At 41.0% G+C, this 20,635-nt stretch overlaps 1 protein-coding gene across 3 annotated transcripts in view; it reads right to left on the bottom strand.

The window, feature by feature from the left end:
- Nucleotides 1–4,693: 4,693 nt before the first annotated feature.
- LOC119722326 (cytoglobin-1-like) overlaps nucleotides 4,694–20,635 on the bottom strand; it is a 38,014-nt gene continuing 22,072 nt past the window's right edge. For all 3 annotated transcript variants that reach the window (XM_038192376.1, XM_038192378.1, XM_038192375.1), the window contains 3 exons: nucleotides 19,050–19,170; nucleotides 15,493–15,721; nucleotides 4,694–5,490 (listed from right to left, as the gene is read on the bottom strand). In XM_038192376.1, coding sequence (XP_038048304.1) covers nucleotides 5,338–5,490; nucleotides 15,493–15,721; nucleotides 19,050–19,170 — 503 coding nt within the window. In that variant the 3' untranslated portion in view covers nucleotides 4,694–5,337. The remainder of the gene's footprint in view (nucleotides 5,491–15,492; nucleotides 15,722–19,049; nucleotides 19,171–20,635) is intronic.

Raw genomic sequence — 20,635 nt, 5'->3', positions numbered from 1 at the left:
TGTGCACAAAGTGGTGAAAATTTGAAGAGAAATTTCAAATGGAAGGTTGTGCACCTTCTCTGTAATGGATTATCAGGCATAGGAGTCTTTTTGAATAGCATGGTGAGGTCTTGCCATCAAAATCTGAACAACAGTAATCTAGATTTCTGTATAAATGTGGACAAAATGGAAGGGAAAAACGGCACTTGTAAAGTTACCGGCCCCATTCCTATGACAAAGTTACTGGCCCCATTCCTATGGCAAAAGCATTGATTTGCATGACATCAACTGGAAAATGGGACAGAAAGTCACATTCTTTTTACTGTTCAAATAATATGAATATGGTCATAAGAGGTAAATGAAGATTGTTTAAGGTTACAGAAGTCATTTTGGAATGAAAAAAACATACCTGGGACTAAAACGAAAGAGGGCCCCATAACTTCACTAAACTGAAAGAGGGCCCATAACTTCACTAAAACGAAAGAGGGCCCCATAACTTCACAATGGCCAAAAACAAAATCATTAATGTGATGGAAGTGTGTGTATCTCATTCCAGCTTATATGTTGTTAAATTTAATGTACACTTGTCTCTTCTGATACATGTACTACTCATTCTTATTGCCTTAATCGCTCACATTTTGCAGATAATCTGAAAGAATTGTGTGATTTCATTTAATTCCTCTTTTATTTTGGTAGTCATGGAAATTGTTTTGACCTTTAAAGCATGTGTAATCTGTATTGTACTATTGTTATGCCCCTGCATTTTTGTGTTTTTATAATGACCTCCCTTACCTTAAAATAAATTGCAGAGTAAACTTTCTGCTTTCATTGTTCAATGTTCATACATGTATATAATACTAAAATTGGCCTCCTCAGCACAAATGATTTGTGTTCAATAAACGGACATTTCTGGTTAGAAGGAAGGGTATTATTGTCATTTTGACTGGTTTATCAGTGTCAAATATTTTTATTCTCAATATTCTGTGCGAAATTCCCCTCTTGTTTTAAGTGAACATTTCCACAAAAGGTGGTTAAATGGAGCTCGTTTTCCTCCAAATGTTCTAAAAAAAAAACAGGTCTGTGAAGTGATTACATGTACCTAGGAACGTCCTTCTTTTATAATCTTTCAGTGTATACTTTAGCTTGCAATACGATCTAGGACAAGTGGATGCTGTGTCTTCTTTAAAATAGCCCGATTGTTAATGGCAGCCATTTTGGAGGTGCAGTGCTTTTGTTTGTTACCTTGTGCTACAGCGCCCTCTATCAAATATGTAAGTGACGCGTTAAAGGGGCTCGTCCTGAAATCTTTCATGTTTTAGATTATCCTATTCCAAAGGTCTGGTTGAAAGGAAACTAACCTAATGTCCATTGCTCCTGAGAAAAGATGGGGGAAAACCGGTTGTTCACATCTGACGTGGCGAATATTTTGTGGCATTCGCATACGCATTCCAGCCTTAAATAATGTTCCTTCTATGGACGAAGAGTTGCCCCCAACTTCTATGTCCCATGATGTCAAGACAGTTCTGGTAGGTACACGTGTGTGTATTTTTACGAAACGCGCAACGCGCGTTTCAAATGTTGCGCTTCCAAAGGAACATGTGTGACCAGAATCAGAACTACGTGTAGCACCCAAACAGCCCGATTTACTGGGTTGTATCCGTAGATGCTCAGACTTGAGACATGTACACGGACTTTGCAAATTTTCTGTAATGACGTATAGGCGCTAGCCTAATGATCCTTTTTCTTCCTTGCGATACCCGTGACATACCCAAGTTTATAATGGGCCCATAGACAATGCTTATCTTGCAAAATGAGTACTAAGAGGTCATAGGCCATTCGTTGTAGCTTATCGATAATGGATATCATACTCCATACTTTATTTCCTACTTGAATGGTATAACAGTATCGAAACCACATACAATTTTAATGACATATTTTGACTTTAACGAAACCCCTCCACCAACCCCATACCGAGATTTAATATACAGCCACTAGGCACAATAAAATAACCTTTATATCTAGTTTTCTATAATTTACATAATTATATTGTAGTATTCTTGAGGTTTTTACGGAACTTAATGCTATATGTAACAGTGCTGTAGTCAGGTTCTTTGCTGAGATCGGCAAATGCACTGAAATATAATGTACCGAGAGGAGCTAATGTACAAATTTAACATGGTTGGAGGTTGGATAGTTTTGAATATCCACCAAACCAAACCATGTTACATTGGTTTTAATATAAGCCTCACATAAATTCACCAACATTTCGTCGAGTAATACTTATCAGTATATCGTGGTAAAACAAAAACCTTGCTGTATATATGTTGGGATAGTTCTACGATTTCTTAGTAAAGCGCATGCGTAGTAGACTATCGCACAGTTATAAACCCATCCGATAGTCGGCTGCGGATGAGTATTTACCCTGCACGCGAATCCTCGCGTGTGCCTTTGGTAAATAGCAAGTGGTAATTGCCAATGGACCAGTAAAGAATTTAGCTCTTGCTTATGAATTTATAGTTTTGGTATAGTAATAGGAATTTCACCCCAAAAGGTAGTTTTGCCCGAGTATCTGGGGCTTGAATCCGAGTCCTTTTGGCGAGCGTTTTGCACATTTCTTAGTTGTGAGTCCAAACACTCGTCTCCTACTCAGTCAGCACAGCTTTAGTAATGAGGTTGAATAGACCTAAGACCTAATGACGTAATCGCATTGTTTACATATGCGCTTTCCTATGGGAGCGAAGTCGGGGCGCCAGACGAAGTAGGGACCGTCAACCACATAGAAAAGCGCACATGTAAACAAAGCGTGACGTCATTAGGTCTCAGGCCTATTCTTGATAGATAACCTTATTCAGAAATCGGTGGATTTGTTGAACTCGGAAAAGAAGGCTCTACTACAACACTGGCTATCAATACGAGCTCAGAGCCAAAGAAAATGACTCTCTAAAAAGGTAACTACTTTTAAAATAATATGCACACAACCAGTTTACAAAATTTAAAAAATGAACATTTTAACCCAAACCCAAAACTATAAGAAAAAGACGATATGTTTGTTGATCCGAAAGAGATTTTATATGTCACCGGCTACCCAATCAATTTTTTAAAACAAAAATCGGGGAATTATATAGTTTGATATTTTCTGTATGACTGGTTTACTGGACGCTTTTTTTGCGTTGTCTTCTCACAATTTTGTTTTTGTTACAAAAACTGTTTTTATAAATACATAACAGAGGTATGTTTAGGGTTATAAGTTATAACAACTTATTTATGATTTTAAGAGCCTTGAAACAAATATTAGACCGGTCGTTGGATTGCACCAAACTAATATCAAGTTTTACCGATTGGTTGGACACTTATATTGAAAAAAATTGACTATTTTCGACATAGGCCTATATATAAGTAAACCGTGCATTTCATTATTATTTCCAGGAAAATTAGTACAAGCCTACTGCTTTATTTACAATGAAGCTTTAAAAGCTGGAATTGATAACGAATATACGAATAGAAAATAACGTTTTGGAAAAGACTCATGGATCCCCAAATCCCCATTAGATTTATATTTTATTTACAACTAACACAGATACTAGTGTTTGATAAAATTCGCTTGTATTGGATATTAAATCAAATATAACACAATATACCCTCCTCTACGACATCAACTCCACTGACGTGCCTAAATATCATTACTACTGTGTATCTACAAACGAGTACAGTCGCCAACATGGAATAGTTATGATTGCGTATAAACAAAATAGCAAATTACAGACTACACCGCATTAGTTATCCATATTATTTTTGTAAATCCACACGTTATCAAAGTGATTATATAAGTTATACCATTACAAAACAACTCTATCATCTACATAGATTTCAGTGAAATCGCCGTATAAAAAGTGCTTTTTGTTTTGAGAATTGTCTTGGGTACTCCATGCTTTTCGTCGCTATAGCAAAGCGCCCTCTGTCGGTATCAAGGATGAACATGCAGACAAGTGCAGTCATTAATGTTTGTCATTTTGTTTAGACAAACGAGGATTTTGATGTTTTCCCTCATTTTACCAGAATTTTGTCGCCTCTACTGAGTGTACCTGACACGTACCCGTACCAAAGTTTGAGGTTATGTTGTATACCTTCTATGTTTTACTGTGACAGAGAAACTGTATTCGTCACATTCCCACATCTGGAACTAACTTGTCAACCATGCCACTTCGCCTGATTTCATGAAATTGTGCTAATGAGCGGGAACGATTTATTAAAACCCATCAAAAAAGCCGGAATGATGTTCCCAATTTACAGTTACCAATAAGACATGGCTTAGATTAAAGTACCGTCGTGAAGACGTAGGTTAGCTCAAGGAACCAATTTCCATTGTATGCATGACATGTAGATACAGGATTTCCAACGGGGTAGGCCTATTTGGTTTTCATTGTATACCATTGCTGAAACTTTTATATTGCTAATCACTCATTCTTTTCTCTTTAAAGTTCCTTTGATGATAAAGAATTCCTTTTTTGAAAACTCTATAAATTTTCCCCCTCGAAAATTGATATAATTCATTACTTTGATCCACCGATATTTTCCAATACAGATACAACGGTATTAAATTAATTTTCATAAAAGGTGTAGTATGCAGGCTATTGTACCGAAGCCGGATGATACCTCCAGGATACAGATTGAGCATTGAGCTGAATATACATGTTCATTTTTTGCGTAATCTGGGCAAATCTGGCGGCCACCCAATTACTGTCTGGCTGCCGCCACATATACTTACCATCTTAAAATATTCACCCTGCCCAGTGGTACCGTCAGGCTTCCGTAGAATATGTTAACATACTAGTCTAGTAAACCAAAAAGTCTCGCTATATCATAGGCCCTAAGTCTTGATTTCGTTTCCACGGGAAACCAGTATATCCCAAAGTTTGCGAATTGCATATTAGTGATGGGTAGGGCGCCCACAGAATTACTGATAAGAATTAATCCGGGAATATCTGGACGTGATTCAAGTCCTAGTGGTTGAATTAAGTACTTTCCTGCCAGTTCTATCGTCTAAGTTGTACAGGTTTTAAGCCCGGTTTCTGCTCAACGCGATTTAAGAATGCGAGGCAAACCGCTGTGAAAAGTGTAATGGTAAAGTATATTTTGTCCTCTGTAGATGAACGCCTCACTTGGTGATGTCAAAATTTCTAGTCGCATTCGTGATCAGGTGAGGTATAAAACGGCGCTTAGAACTGGTACATTTTGTGTATTATCACCTTCATCATGGAGCTCATGCAATTCCATGTTACTGTCGTGCTATAAACCCAATTCCCGTAAAGACTAACGACTTGAATCACGTCTGTTCAAAAACGAGATCTCGCGTGGGCATCATTTCGCGCCCTGGCCCTCGCATTCGTCCATGGCGCCCAAGATGACCTTGCACATGAAGGTGTAGGCCAAACCCCAGGCCTCTTTGGCCTTTGGCGTAAACTTGTCCCCAAGTTGTTCGGTCATCACGTCCAGAAACACCGGTCCAAGGTCCTATATAAGCAACAACAAAAAAAACAAAGAAAAAGACAAAGCTTTATACTGCTGGTAGATTTACTTACGATAATTTATGTTAGATATAATCTGTAGCAGTCTGTCATTCGGCCCCAATGTGCACTATAGATAGGGGCGGGTGACGACATCCGATGGAAACATCTATTCATTTGCACACCAATTTTCATCGGTTGCTATGTGTTTACCATTCAGCACTCCAGATTCAAGAACCATTGAGTTTCAAGAACATAGGTCAGGGAGCTAGATAAGCCAATGTAAAAACTTCCCGGATGTCTGCGCCCACCTTAACTACATAGCAAAGTCATTAGGTGAACTTAACAGTCAAATACGTTTTGTTTTAGTCCATATCTGTTCATAACAAAGTACTCGTACTTGTTCTCAAACCCATTAAGAATACATAAGTATTTCTCGAACCCTCGGGAAAAAAATCAGGGAATTCCTACTCATCATTTTGTTCATTTTGTTCTGATATTTGCGCGCACTACATGTACATGTACATGGTGTACATATATTTGTAACGTAATCAACGAGTACATATTTATCAATGACGTGCCCGCTAGAGTCCGATTTGCAGGGGGAGGGACCTTGTTTTCTGGAGGGGGCACACACATTTGTGTCTGTGTGGGTGTGTGTGTGTTGTTTTTTTACCTCCGCCAGTCATCGGCGTTGGTTTGTCTGTGAAAAGGATAACTCAATATGAATGGATTTTCATGATTTTTTTTAGGGGTGGTCCTTAGTACAATTAAAATCGATTAGATTTTGGAAGTGATCCAGATTAGAGTCTAAATGCAGAATTTAAAGAAATTTTCTTTAATCATATGGAAAACTTTCACCCTGTGTGACACTGACCTGGTGACTCTGTATGCCTTATCACACACCTAATCTAACCACACAGGTTAATGGACTAGACCATTTTATACAATGGGGAGAGGAAAGGTAGACCAGTACAGGCATATACATGTAAAATGTTTAAGTTTCAAGATTTGTTCTAGAAACCACATTGGTGCTGTATGTAATGGCGGAAAATTGTTTAGCCTTGGCGGAGGTGTGCGCTCTCTGAGTGCTTTCTAGTTTGTTTTTGTTCAACAGTGAAATGCTCATTTTCAAATCTAAGCACGTGGAGGGGTTGGCAAAGACAATGTGCTTGGTTGATGGATGGTTTTCAAAAGGTATTCCCGACCCCCAAGTACGCCAATAATATTAATACAGACAGGCATAATTGTACATGTAGTCAAGTGTCCGAGTATGCATCGCCTGAACACCAATTCGTGTCCGATCGATACGGTATCTCTCAAACGCGCAAGCGGCTAAAAATAGAAACGAACTGTAGAATCAACAGGTGAATGTGACGTTACTATAGCAACCATAAATAACAAGGTTACAGTAGATTAATGTGCTTGTCACGCTCTGCTCACTACCGACATCAAATAAATGAATAAAAAACAAATAGAAAGCACAAATCTGCGAGCCCCAGCAGGTTGTTCTGTTCGTCCTGTACCGCTCCAGACACGCCACTTTATGATCCTCTCTGCGGGGAACTCACAAAAGCACTCCTCAAGAAAATGTTACTCAGTTAATACCTAAAAATATCTTCTTACCGAAAAAAATAATATCGAGGCCAGGCAAAAGCCGTGGGAACCCATTAGATCCTCTGTTAAACCGATGTGTTCCGGATTTCTTTTTCAAACAAATAATCCTGCTCTAATTTGGGGAGCTAGGTGGTAGAATTTGACTCAACCTGAAGCACCTTGCCACTCGGCGGATCGCTATAGCTATTTGATTTTTTTAGTCCGGATATCGGCGGGAGAGCAGTTATTATTGGCCCACACGGCAAATATTTTGGGCTAACTCGGGAAAGAATGTGATAAAATTGGCACCCCGCGTGCTCGTTACTCAGAAACGTCAGTGTCTGCGGTTTGTTTTTTACTTGATACTGGACGTTTTAGACAAGTAATACATACAATTCAAGCGTTGACAATGTATAACTTTTTGAGAGAAAAAAATGTAGTGAGATTTTTGCTACTACCAGACGGTCAATCCTGGTTTCCTCTTCGTATACCTATTATGCTGGGCAGTGCTATCGTATAGGATTACCTAATAACGCCAATGGACTAAATCCGCCCATGGTGTAGACCAGATGCTTGACAGACTTCCAGTGAATAGCTAGTCTGAATCAATAATTGAATAGAATGTTGTGCTCTTTTGGCCCAGCTTCATGCTTAGTATTGTTCTGACTGAAAAAAACTTAGCTCATTTGATAATAATTATCTAAAGTCTGGATTGCAAGGTTGTATCGGCGGGACACCGTGAACAAAAAATATAATTGGCATGCACTTCTCAGTAGTCCCGGCCCGGAGCCAAGCGGCCATGGGAGCGATCCAGCACGATCGAATGACCATTATGTCTCCAACCAGCTCGATTTTCCGCGGGTCTTATACGAGGTCCTCTGTCATCCGTCCAGTCCATTCTTTGATGTCCATCCAGATTCGTCTTGGACGTCCCCGCTTCTGGCTGCCCTGACAATTCCCTCAAGCATGGATAGTTTAAAATCAACAACTAGCCAAACAAACACGAGGATGGACGTTATAGAACCGAGGAACAAAATGTGAAACTTGCACTTTTATTGGTGCCATAATTAACCTTACTTTGCTCTATACACAGACAACCCAATCAGGCCGACCTTTAAACAAACATCGAGGTTTGTAGGTGATACATTGTTGCGGGTCTTCCTTGCTTTATGCATAAAGTGACTAGGACCAGAAGAGATTTTACAAAAGACTATACGGCAGGTACAAAGACGACTAGCACATTAAGCACAAACTGTAATGACCGACAAACAGAATATCAGTTGGAATTTTGAGTCCCCCTCCCGTAGAGAACATCGACACCTGTGGAAGTCTACACTTTGACAGGTGTGTGGCGTGGAATTTATTCTTACGCCACGAGTAAAGCCTTGGGTAGTCCCACTTAATGCGCGGCGTGTTATTGTAGTTCAACTCCAAACAATACCAAAGACTTGGGGATCAAGTCGGGTCAGGGTGCATGGGTAATGACCATGACTGTCTTCCTAGGTGGTAGGTGGCTATTTACTGGAGGTGTGAAGGGCCTGAGGCGTCTGTTTGAAGTCTGAGTGTCTGTCCTGTTCAGCTTCCTGCTTTCTTGGTTGGGTGCTTCGTAGAGCAATGAACAGTGTTTCTGCAGTATGGCCAAGGCTGGTAGGCGAGGTAGCATGGTAGGACCGTTTGATGGCTGTTTACAAAATAGTCTTTCAGGAATCCTAAAAAGTGTTATAGGTTTGTCGTCACATCATATAGGATCGTACGGGTGGTCCTACTTGGTAAAGGCCAATCGGTATAATTAAGGATCCTATATAGGAACCTGTAGGGGATGACCGTCAGAACCTTTAAAGATAGACCATGTACCCTGTGACGTCATGCCGGCAGCATTGCAGAAGAGAACCGTTTGCTGAAAATCGGCATCACGTGACCGCAACATCCAGTTTTATATTAAAAAAAAGTCACATGGTCTTTAGGATTCCCATAAGCCTTTGGTGCTTGGCGGAGTGGTTTCTTTCCTTCACCATTTGCGGAGTTGATTAAACACGCACGATGTTTAGCTTTAATTCCCCCTTGATTAAAAACAAACGCACAGTGATACAGTTTTTTTTAGTTTTGGTGAGTTGAATTGCTGGCTAGCTGTCTGCTACTTCGGTAGCTTTCGGACACAAGACCTAAAGACCACCTTGATTTTCAAAGTACATGTAGCTAGTTACATGGTGACACGAGCAAAGACGACACATCACGCGCCGTAATCTAGCCTTGATTGCAAGGCTGTGTAGATGCTGTATCAGCGTGCACTCATCGCTGGCCGTGCATAGCCTACCCAAACCCCGATCCGTCACACCATGCAAGGCCCGCAGTGTATACTGTGCGTACACAGTGTAATATTGTACGCGCACACGCACTGCCTCCATGCAAATCCCGGCCATTGAGCTACATGTTTTAATTACTAGAGCGCTGACTCGATGTACAATGTGATGCCTGCTATACTGGACGCATCCACGGTGCACAAACCTATAGAAAACTTCTTTTTGTTTTACGGCTTTTGTACGGCTGTACTTGCATATCTGCGTTTGATTCTATGCAGTTGCGTTATCGAAAAGCGAAAGCACAATCAGTAAATGAGCGCCAATTTTGCTCTGCGCAAACAACGCAAACGCGCGTGACCAGCGATGCCCGCTCGCTGATACAGCACACACACAGCCTTGCATTCAAGGTTAGCCGAAATCTCGTAGCTTCGTTTCAGATCGGCGCGTAGTCTCCGTTCAATTCGCTTTGCAGTCGGCTTCGCTGCTCGACCAAGTTACTGATTCGGACGAGGGGGACTGGTTTGCTAGTTTGTGTAAATAGGTCGGCCATCTTGCTGTGTGGTTGATTGCGTGATTGGCGGACTGATTGGCCTTTTTTCCCCAGCGTTTGTTGATTGGTCTATACTTGGGCTGATTCACCGTTTTGGCCTACTTTTCGGATGGGTTTGGGACAGGTGATAAATCAGCCTTGTGATGGATGTTTTGACTAATCTGTAACGCAGTTGTTGAATGTTGTCAATGGAAAGGAATTTCTGGAGCCTGTGGGCCTAAAAAATAGATTATCTTCAAAAGCCAGTGTTAAAATGGGTCACATAAAAGGCTGTTTTGACACTTTTTCCGACATAAAATGAAAGAAATACTCGTGTGAAACAAAATTTAAAAAATAACTCGAATACATGTATAGTACAGTCAACTACTATACTCTCTCACAAACTGGGATAAACAGGTCAACTGTTTATTGGTAAATTTACTTTCTAATCTAAATTGGCGTGAACTATAATGTTACACTGTTCAACTTAACTCTGGCCCTTGTTTAAGAGCCTGAATTCTGTTAAAATATTGTGCCTGCAGGCATTCGATCGAAAATTTATATTGCCGACAAGGGTCCAAGGTGTCTCCAAAACAGCAACTGTGTTATTTCTTTGTGTAAAATGGGGGCACAGTGCATACGTCTTGGCAGAACTAGTCCATGCAAAATGATGTTTTGTCTGTGACAGGAATTCTTTTTTTAATACACCACTGATCGAATTACCATTATCGGTGAATTGAAATAAATGGTCCTCGATTGAATTAAAGATCACAACACCGCCGCCTCGTATAGACTAGTAATCCGCTTAATGCATTTTTGCACGCAACATTCCAATTCCGAACAATTCGGAACAATTCCGAACATCCCGAACTACAAAAATGCACGCATATTCTGAAAAGTGGTCGTTTACCCCGATCCCGAACTTAGTTTTACAACCTTTTTTTTTTTTTAGAAATCATCATCTCTCTCCGTTAGTTAGTATCAAGTGTTGTTAGTTAGTAACAAACGTTGACATTGTCTATTGCTCCTACATCATTTTGATCGAATTCAACCAAACTTTGTCAAAAGTATCAATAGCCCAGCCCCAACATGTCACATGACCAGAACTGGGGTCAAAGGTCATCATGGGTTCAAAAACCTGATTTTTTTTTTTAAACTCAAAACACTACTTCCAGAAGTAACATGGCACAATCACGTGACTCATGATGCATGAACACGAATACTTTAGCCCGCAGCTTCCGAGATCCGATTGAGCTTGTTACGAGACATAAAAATGCACATTTTGACATGAAGCATAGAGCTCTCAATGTAAAGTTTGGCATCTTTTACAAACTTGTCCATGACCATGCACCTCAGTCGTGTGATTTCAAGAAGCCTATAGCCGTATACGTAAAATAACGTTTGGGTTTTATTGGATTTTCTTTTTAACCACAATCTGCCCTTAAAAGCACCTTTAATTTTTAATTGAAAGTGCAGTAGATTTGTAAGCCTATAATAATTTGTCAAGGGCTATGAGTTCTTGTGTAATCTGTCTAAGCGAATGTTTTGAATTCCGGAGGGGGTGTGCAGGGGTCCCTCCCAAATCCAAAGACATTATTTTGCCGGTCCAATTTGTAACCGGAGGGTAAGGCTTTACCCATCCTTCTTATCCAAACACCCCGCCGGAAAAATACCGTCAGCTGGCAAAGTGTTCGATGATTGCTATATGAGTAAACGGCTGTTTAATGTTTGAAGTGGGATTTTTCATTTCTGTCGTATTTTATCATGATGGATTTTTTTGTATCTTTCCATTGTTGCCTGTCCTTCTCCCCTTACTTATTGCGAGGAGAAGTGAATTTACATAGACACATTATCATATAGAAGACCTCAGAACAATGTCAGCAAATATTACAAAACATTTCCGTCTTTGTCCAATATTTTCTCGATTTCTAAAAAACTCTACATTCAGTATATATATATTGAGTGCAGCAACAATGTTGGTAAAGGCTCAAACGTTAAAACTCGAAAATAATTACCCCGTCCGCATACTCTATACGGCGCTATATATGCGCTTTAAATATACCAATGAGATTTACTACAATGCGCATGCGTACCTTCAAAGCTAAGTGAGAAGAGCTGGTTCCCACTTCCCAGTAGGCCTATGTACCTACAAAACAGAAGAGAAACATGCACTTGTTTGAGTGCATGACTTCCTTCGTACCAGTCATCTTTTGCATTGCGTTTTGAGAAGGGTCTTTGTGTACGGAGCAAAAAATGTGCCGCTCTCGGTGTCGTACGAAGTGTGGTTCCTAGTCAAAGTACTTAATTCTTTGATTAAGTTCGGGCGGTCATCGGATAAACCCATGTTTATCGCTAATTTGTATCTCCATCCCTTGGGCTGTATTATGAACTTATTTTGCTGTCTATTATTATACTATAAATTACAGTTTTCTGCCTGAAGTTGTTTTATGACCAAGGAACATAAAGTCGAGAGCAGGGAGTTTTCAAATTGCTTGTCACTCCGGGGATGCAGCGCTCTCTTCGAAACTTGGTCATGCCACTCAAAATAGTCATTTGCATTTACTCCCAAATTAACATACCGGATTATCAAGAATACTTGGATCAAAGATGGTACTGGTACTAAACAGGGTGACACTACTCCGTCTGGCTTGCTGTGGAACATATTGTTTTCTATTTATAACTTATATGGGTTGATTGGACTGGTATTGGGTTTTTAAAGGATGGTTGTGTGGAGGTTTATATCCTACTTTGAAAGGCTCGTTCCAGTTAACATCATTTCGTTTAAAACGCGTTTTGTTGCCCAACTTGGCGCATTCCGGGACGTAATTCCCTTTAATCTATCTGTATGGATAATAACGGACACCATAAACGATTCTGCCACTTGTTGCTAAACTTTAACGCAAACACAAGTGGTTTTGACGCGGCGCGATGGCCCTTGAACCATGTACCAATCGGCCGAACACAGCGGGTTAGCGATCTATTTCTACTGGGCTACACTCAGCCTGGGCCTAGCTCTCTGCAAGCCGTCATCATAATATCCCTCTTGTACAATTTCACTGGTCCGTTAATTCGGTGCTGTGGGCACATCACGTTGATACTGCATCGAGGTGGAAACACCGCGGCCGTTGATTCCAGCCGCAGGCCTGTAGGCCTGTAGTTTCTGTTTCTGCACGCACGTATGTAAAGTCCCGTCTATATAGAGTTTAGGGAAATATCGCCCGACGAAATGGACTGGAATGAAGTGTTTCATCTCATGGAAATTACGCTTTATTTGCCGCGTAATTTAATTTACGATCTTTGGGGTGATTTCTGACCCTGAAGAGCTTTGAAAGCACGCATAATGCACATTCTTTTTTCATTTTGAAAAGAAAGTCACGTCGCTATTGAGGGATTTGTTAGCGTTTCAAAATCCATTACAACTATAGTAAAAAAAATAATAAATAAGTGTACTGTTGAGTATAAATAAATGTTATAAAGCAGCGTACTTAAATAGCAATTCACCCATTTAAACGCTACATAAAAACTGCTCTGTAAAAACTGCGATTCTGTGCATGATATCCAGTCAGTATAGGCCTATAGTGGTCAGTGGTCTATAACGTGGTAAAGATTTACTGTAGCACCATAATAAAAAAGGGGGGGGGGAACTCAGGCTCTTTTACGATCTTTGATCATTATACAAATTGCAAAAACACACATGCGTAACGCCATTGCCAGCGCAGCGGTATGATAAAAGATCAAGGAATAAAAAAATAAGGGGAAAAGCAATTTAGATGGGTTTGAACAGACGCCACAAAAAATCATTCAAGTACCACTGATTTCAAGGCCAGTCGCGACGACTGCACACGCGCCCACACCGAGTCGTCCATTCGCATGTTTTAAGACGTCGTGGTCAATCCACTTTTACGATGTAGTCACAATTGACGTGCGGGTTGTCTCAACAGAAAGGCTGCTTGATTTTTTATATGAATTGTCATTTAGCGGGTAATTCTGCCCAGAAAAATAGCCATAAAACAAGGACATTCAAGCAGCTATGTGCTTCCTGGGTACCACTCCAGGAGACTGTAACTATGGAAGTGATGACGTCATGATGAGACGAACGTCACCTCTATCAGTGTGACAGTTCCTTGTCATGGAGTCCATTGCTTTCGTGTCAAGATTCTCATCAATTCATTGTTTGTATCAATTGAGAATAGTGAACATTTTCTTAAATATTCCGAAGAGGAGAGTTTGGATGAGCCTTTGGCTTTGTTGGGATACGTCAAGTGAAGAGAGTAGCCTACACCGTTGCGAATAGTGTTCAGTGAAAACCAGCCACTTTGAAACCAGTCACCTCTTAAAAAAAGTGGGCGGCGAATCCAATTATTAGTTCATGGCCACACGATGCACTTTTTTGGCAGGGTGTGATGTCTTTTCAATATGACAGAATGTAACCTATTATTAACCTATACACATTTACAGACTACATGATCACATTTTCTCCAAAAAAATAACGTTACGTACAGTGGCCACATCGGATTCCAAAAAACGGCTTACGGGGGGTCTGGTTCCAGACCCTTCTCCCGAGAAATCATGTGAAGGTTCTTTCTCTAAACTTCTAAAGTCTATCAGAAACAGCACTCATATAGCAAGCCAGCACTGGATAGATAGCAACATGCCTTTGGCAGAAGTTGCGATGGTTGCCCCGCGTCTCCCCCTTATATGTTGGTATACCCATGGAGCTATAGCTCCATGGGTATACCCAGTAACGGCCCACTGCAGCCTGGACTAAAGGCCGAACCATACACTGGAATTACCCTTGAACAGAATCTTCAGAAACGCAATGGACGATGGTATAGAGCTTAATATTGTCCCTTCCATCGTTGATGAGCTGTATTGTACATAATATCATAGTTTGACCGTGAAGACGATCATGCGCCCAAGGAAATGAGCTACCCACAACTTGCTTTGCAACGATTGCGTTTCCTTCACGAAGAGATAGCCAGTATTACAAAATATTGTGATAAACGGACACTGGCTCCAGTTGATAGGGCGATGTATACGGTATAGACCAATATTCGGCGACAACCATTTTCTGAGGTAGTACCGGGCTCGCGCGAGTCGCGCTCAGGTACGGTGCCCCTGAAAATGGCCTGTAATTTGTTCGCCAAATTAGTACATTCGAGAAAAATCGGCGCGCGATTCTGACCTTTCCTAGAATATGCACAATTTATCTCTTGAGGGCGCGTTAAAAATATTGCGTGTATATAGCTGGAAAGCAAGTTCGGGCAAGGACCATTAGTCGACTTGTAGTTGATTTGTGACGTATAACTTGCGCCTGCGCACTAATTAGATCGTGTGAACGCCTCAAGTCAAACGCTGGTCAAACTATCGTCACAAAACTTCTGGGTCCTGGCTCCCTGCTGTACGTTATGAATGCGCGCGGCTATTGGTAACCAGCGATGCAAGTTGCAACCAACCTCGCAGTCCGGTTTCAAATAGTCGACTAGAGTAGTTCAACCGTCCTGCGTTCGAGTGAAGTCAGTCGAACTGTGGTTAGCCATAGTCCTTGCCCGAACTTGCTTCTACAAGTTTGATATAAACCCACCTCGAAGAAGTGGTGAGGCACAGTCCGGAGGCTGTGTGAGTAGCCCGTGTTCGTGAGGAGCTCAATGAAGATATCAGGCGTGTCTAGGTTCTCGACCAGGGAGCAAAAGGCGGACACCACCCGGTAGCCGTGGGCGCGCATCTTGGAGCTCTTCTTGAGGACCTCCAAGTCCGTCATGTCTTTGAGCTGGGCAAAGTGCTGCTGAGCGGCTGGGTGCCTTTCGAAAAACCTGTCAGTTGAAAAAAAAAAAATCAGCAGGCCCGTTACGTTACCTGAAACTTGGGGGAGGGGGTCACACCCAAAATTCAACGGGTCATCTCAGCGTGCTCTATGATAATTATATACATACACAAAGGGCGTCGTATTACATTTTGTTGTACATAGTACGAGTATAGACTTTCCGGAGTTGGGTACCGACAAGGGTTTTTTTTCTATTTCATTATCATTGTTTGTATCTCATTATCTTGAAGTTTATTTTATTTTAGTCTGGTCTTTTCTAAATTAGCAGTATGGCCAAAAGAAATTTTGGTAAGCAATCTTATATAGGGCATGACCGTGCTTAAAGCAAAGACAATTGTGCAGGGCTCGGATGTCACATGACAAAAATGAGTCTCTTCACTTTCCCTTTAGGCCTACTCCTCATTAATAAAATCTCAGGAAAATTTAAGTTAAAGTCGGTGAAATCATAGAAGGTCCTCTGTGCCCTGACGACATTTCGACTTGAAACCAGTGTTCAAGTCAATCTATTCTTTCGCATAAATTCGAGGGCCAACATCGTTCTCAAAGCAACAGTCTTTCCCTGATCGATACATCAGGCCCTTGAATATTTGTGATTTTACATTTCAGATCAATCCGCAGGAGCACTTTATCAGAGATGCTCTTTCTCAAGCATCCTGTGCTTAAGTAAATCCAATTCTTTCTCGTGTCTCGACTCGCAGTCTCGAAAGCTCCAAGAAATTTGAAATATTTTGTCCTTCGTATAAACTTAATGAAATTCCGACTCCCACAAGTGTCCCTAGATGATCTATTTCCCGACCACAGATCATTCCAGCCCCTGATTTCTCCCCGAGGACACCATAATAAAAGGACGGTTATGTTGAGTTGGAGAAAATATCGTACAATGAACGAGATTGAAAATGGGCGGGCAAAGGAAGAAGGAACCAAAATGAACATACGATGTGGAGAATCTATTTTCAAGACAGACTTGGATTCGTGATGATTTTTCAGGATGTGTGTGTGATGCCTTTGCCACTTGCCGTCAAGAATAGCCCTGTTGATCAGGCTGCTCCACCATCAACTCTAAATTGGCAATTATTTTCAACAGAAATGTTTGCGTTCCCACAGGGGGTACAGGAAGGCATGTCCTTTTTTTTTTGCCTTTGCAATAAGGCCTCCTGCAGACCAGCAGTGTCCCTGAAGTAAAAAGGAAAAGTGCAACAATTCTTTTGTTGGGTAAAGTTTTTGTCCATTCTGGCTTGCTGGCTACTAGCCTCGGGGCATGTGTACAAGCCCGTAAATTGATTAGGTGGACACAAGTATGCAAAGTCAGTCGTAGTATTATATTAGCACACCGCTTGCGTACAACTGCACATCAGATGCGCGCAAAGATTTGTGTACGTTGCGGAACTGCATAGTTCAAGTTCATGCTGGTACTGGCACAAAAATTGCTAAGCACGGAAAACATATGCTGGGCAGAAAGAGGTTACCATCGAAAAATGACACTCAGTATCTATACCGTCTTTGGCAGGTTTTCAGCAGAACTATAACTCGTAATACTATACATATTGTTTGGAAACATTGAGCGCCATTTTATTTGGGCTGCCGCGCAAGCGCATAAAAGCCGTGGTTGGCTTCATATTTTCCCAATAAAAGTCCTCATAACACCCTCATGTACATAAAAAGGCATGTTTAGGAATTATTTGTAGCGTTTGTTGATAATTTTGTAAGTTTCAACAATGTAATCAATAATAACTCTTCTTCATTTTTGCAGTTGGACCTTCCACAGTTTGGCAACCCGTGGTTGGCAAAACGTGTCTGCGATAGAAATGTCTATAAGGAACATTATTCGGCTCATATTGGTCTCTTCGTATTAACACAGGGCATACGACCAAAACTGCAATACATGACATACGCCTGCAGTGCACATAAAGGGTCGATGAAAACAATTTCTGTGTTGAAGGCAGCATTAGGTTAAGGCTAGGGTTGGGCTTAGGGAAGTTAGGGTTGGGATGTTGTTTAAATGGTTCGTTTCTGTTTTAAATGGTTCTTTCATCGTAGATTGTGATAGGTTGAAATGAGTTACTAAAAAGTATACCTTTCCAAATTTGAGTTGAATGTGCTCTATGGGACACCGAAGTAGAGAGAAATCAAAAGACACTCTAGCTATTTCCTGCTGATAAATTTAGCGGGCGAACCAGCTGGGTGTCTGATTTTCTTTATTTATAGGGCAAGGACGTCGAATTAGTGTTGATTCATTGTGTAAGACATGGTCGTAACTATAATCTATCACTGACCATAGCGACTCGAATCAAGTCTTGCACATCGGAAGCTTGCCAATTTGTGTAGTGCGCCATGCCAATTTGTTTTTTAAGGTTCTAGGCAGACGACAGTTTGAAGCTTTTGATCGTCAGAAATTGACCACCGTCCGATATTCGAGTTGACGCAAAGTGGGTCGCAGGAACGCGGGGACTCCAAGACATCATGGGCCAGAATTATTGCACGCATGTGGTTTTAAAAATCGCTCGCGCTGCGCGCCACATTGTTGGCATTGACTGACAGCAATTAAGGCTCGAATTTTGATATCAGTACGAAATCGCAATTCCGGCAATTGGGCGTACGTACGTAAATGCAAGTTCCTGTTATTTATGTCTACGTGGAGCCTAAAATAACAATAGGCTATTAGTTGAACCGGAAAAAGGGGGCGGCGAGCCTATCGATCAATACGGCGGGAACCAAAAAAAAATGGCCGCATGTCAAAAGAGAGAGACTGTGTCCAAATCTGATGAGTGATGGTTGATTTGTTGTTACACACGGTGCTGTTTTAATGACGGGGCCATGTCAGTACTGCTTAGTACGATGCTTCAAGTTCAAGTTGTCAAACTAAGACTCAAGCCTGTGTAGCCTATATTTAATACGTCGACGGTGGTGTCCATCCCGGTCCGAGTTGTCACGCATTCACGTAGGGTGGCTGCACCGCTGCAGTTATTTTTGTGTGCATCTTCAGTTCAGTTACGGTGTAGCATGAATTTAGGTTTTATGAAATACGGACTCATTGGTGGTATTGCGCATGCTCATGCATAGATAATTAGGAGAGGGACCGGTTACGTGAGAGGGTTTAACCAATAAAAGGGGAAAAGAGTCCGATTTTCATATGAAAACGGTAGTGAAAAAAGCGCGTGCACTATTTATGACAACTGAACTACCCACAATGCTTTGCGATTTACGAAACTGGTGAAAGGGGTCAGCGGTAGGGGGCGCCCTTTGATAGGGCTCTGGGAGACGAGCGAGTTATATAGGCTGCATTGGGCGTAATTGAAATTGCGGAATTAAATACTCACTTTGCAAACAGTTCCACTCCGAACTTGGTCTTGATGGTGCAGACGACATCCCATGATTTCTTGATCTGGTCCTTCTGTTCTTTCGTCAGCCCTGTTGCCTCGTCTGGCACATCGTTGTCACCTGAGGGCGCCAAATATTGAATTTCAACTCATCATCGTTTTACGAAATCAGTCGTCAAATTGAAGCTACACAATAAAAGAGGGCCAGTTTCAAACTATAGCGATTCTTCTTCGAAAAATGCCTAAAATTGGCGGACATAAACGAGTGAACATAATACGGGCCGGTGTTTCGGATAAACTGTTCTCGCGGGGAACTGACAGTTTTGGATTTTAATTGACAACATTATTGTCATTTGTATATCATAAATGTTCACTTGTCACTTCGTTTGTTTGCTTTTATTTTTCCTTTTGTTTGGTAGGGGAAACAGCTGGGTTTGACCAATGTGACTGTCAAAGCCATATCTATAATCTAGTGGTGGATTTGATTTGCAAGACTGACAAAAACTAAAGTGGTTGTCAATAGTCGCGTATGCGGTCGAAATGTACATGCAGCACAATAAATTTACATACCAAGGAACTTTAATCAAGAAAAGGGACCACTTGCCGAAACATTCCACCCATGTCTTCCGTGTAACATGGTATGTCAGTAAAAATATGGCGTAGTCTATATGAAGTATCCGATGACAATATTGCATTTCAACCGCGAATCGTAAGAAGTTTAGCCGTATATTAACCTTGACTTCAAGTTGTATGTCCCTCGGCTACAGAGTTGGAACTTGCATGTAGTGCACAATGAACAACAATCACAAAGAAAACGGCAGCATTATTATGCCGCACTTAGCACGTTTTATTTATGGGATACACAAGATCCGTTGGGGCCTGCGAGTCGACAGGATCTTGGTTGCACTGGGCAAAATGGTCGCGACACCGAACATAAAAACCCGAATGTCAGCTCTTGACATTTCCCTTTGGTGTCGTTAAAATTCGCAGACTAAGAAATCAAACCAGGTTTTTTTTTGTTTTACAGGATGTAATACAGATTGTTTACAATGAATTTTGTTTTCGCACGGTGTATATCAGGATTTGAACAGACCACAGAACCAGGATAGAACTTTTAAAACTGCAGTCAGACTTGGAAAAAATCTAACTTTATTTGGCATTCGGGACCTATTGGGTGCAGCAACAAAAACTGTCAAAGTATTAGTTTGAAGTCGAATAATTGACCGAAAAGTCTGCGGTGAATAGAACGGGTATCTAGTCCGAGATAAAAAAAAGATTGGTGTGATGTTCTCTGTGGCATCTTCTCACTTCGTAGCAAGAACTAAAGAGTCAGTTGTCAGTATTAGAATAGGCCTATATATATTTATTTCAGAGTGTGAATCGTTGACTGTAGAGCCGCCATTTTGGATATAACAACAATATTGTTGCTTCAAAATGACAAAATAAACGAAGTCACAAATTTCAAATTATAATCTTTTCACGGAAAACAAGGTTTGTCCTCTTCATCTCTTGCCAAATTTGATGTAGGCCTTCAACCGGATTGAGAAACGAATCAAAAAAATCTTAGCACACGAGAAACCACCACC

Source organism: Patiria miniata, unplaced genomic scaffold (assembly GCF_015706575.1).
Source record: "Patiria miniata isolate m_02_andy unplaced genomic scaffold, ASM1570657v1 HiC_scaffold_15, whole genome shotgun sequence".
Classification (NCBI taxonomy): domain Eukaryota; kingdom Metazoa; phylum Echinodermata; class Asteroidea; order Valvatida; family Asterinidae; genus Patiria; species Patiria miniata.
This window is presented reverse-complemented; position numbering and strand designations above follow the sequence as displayed.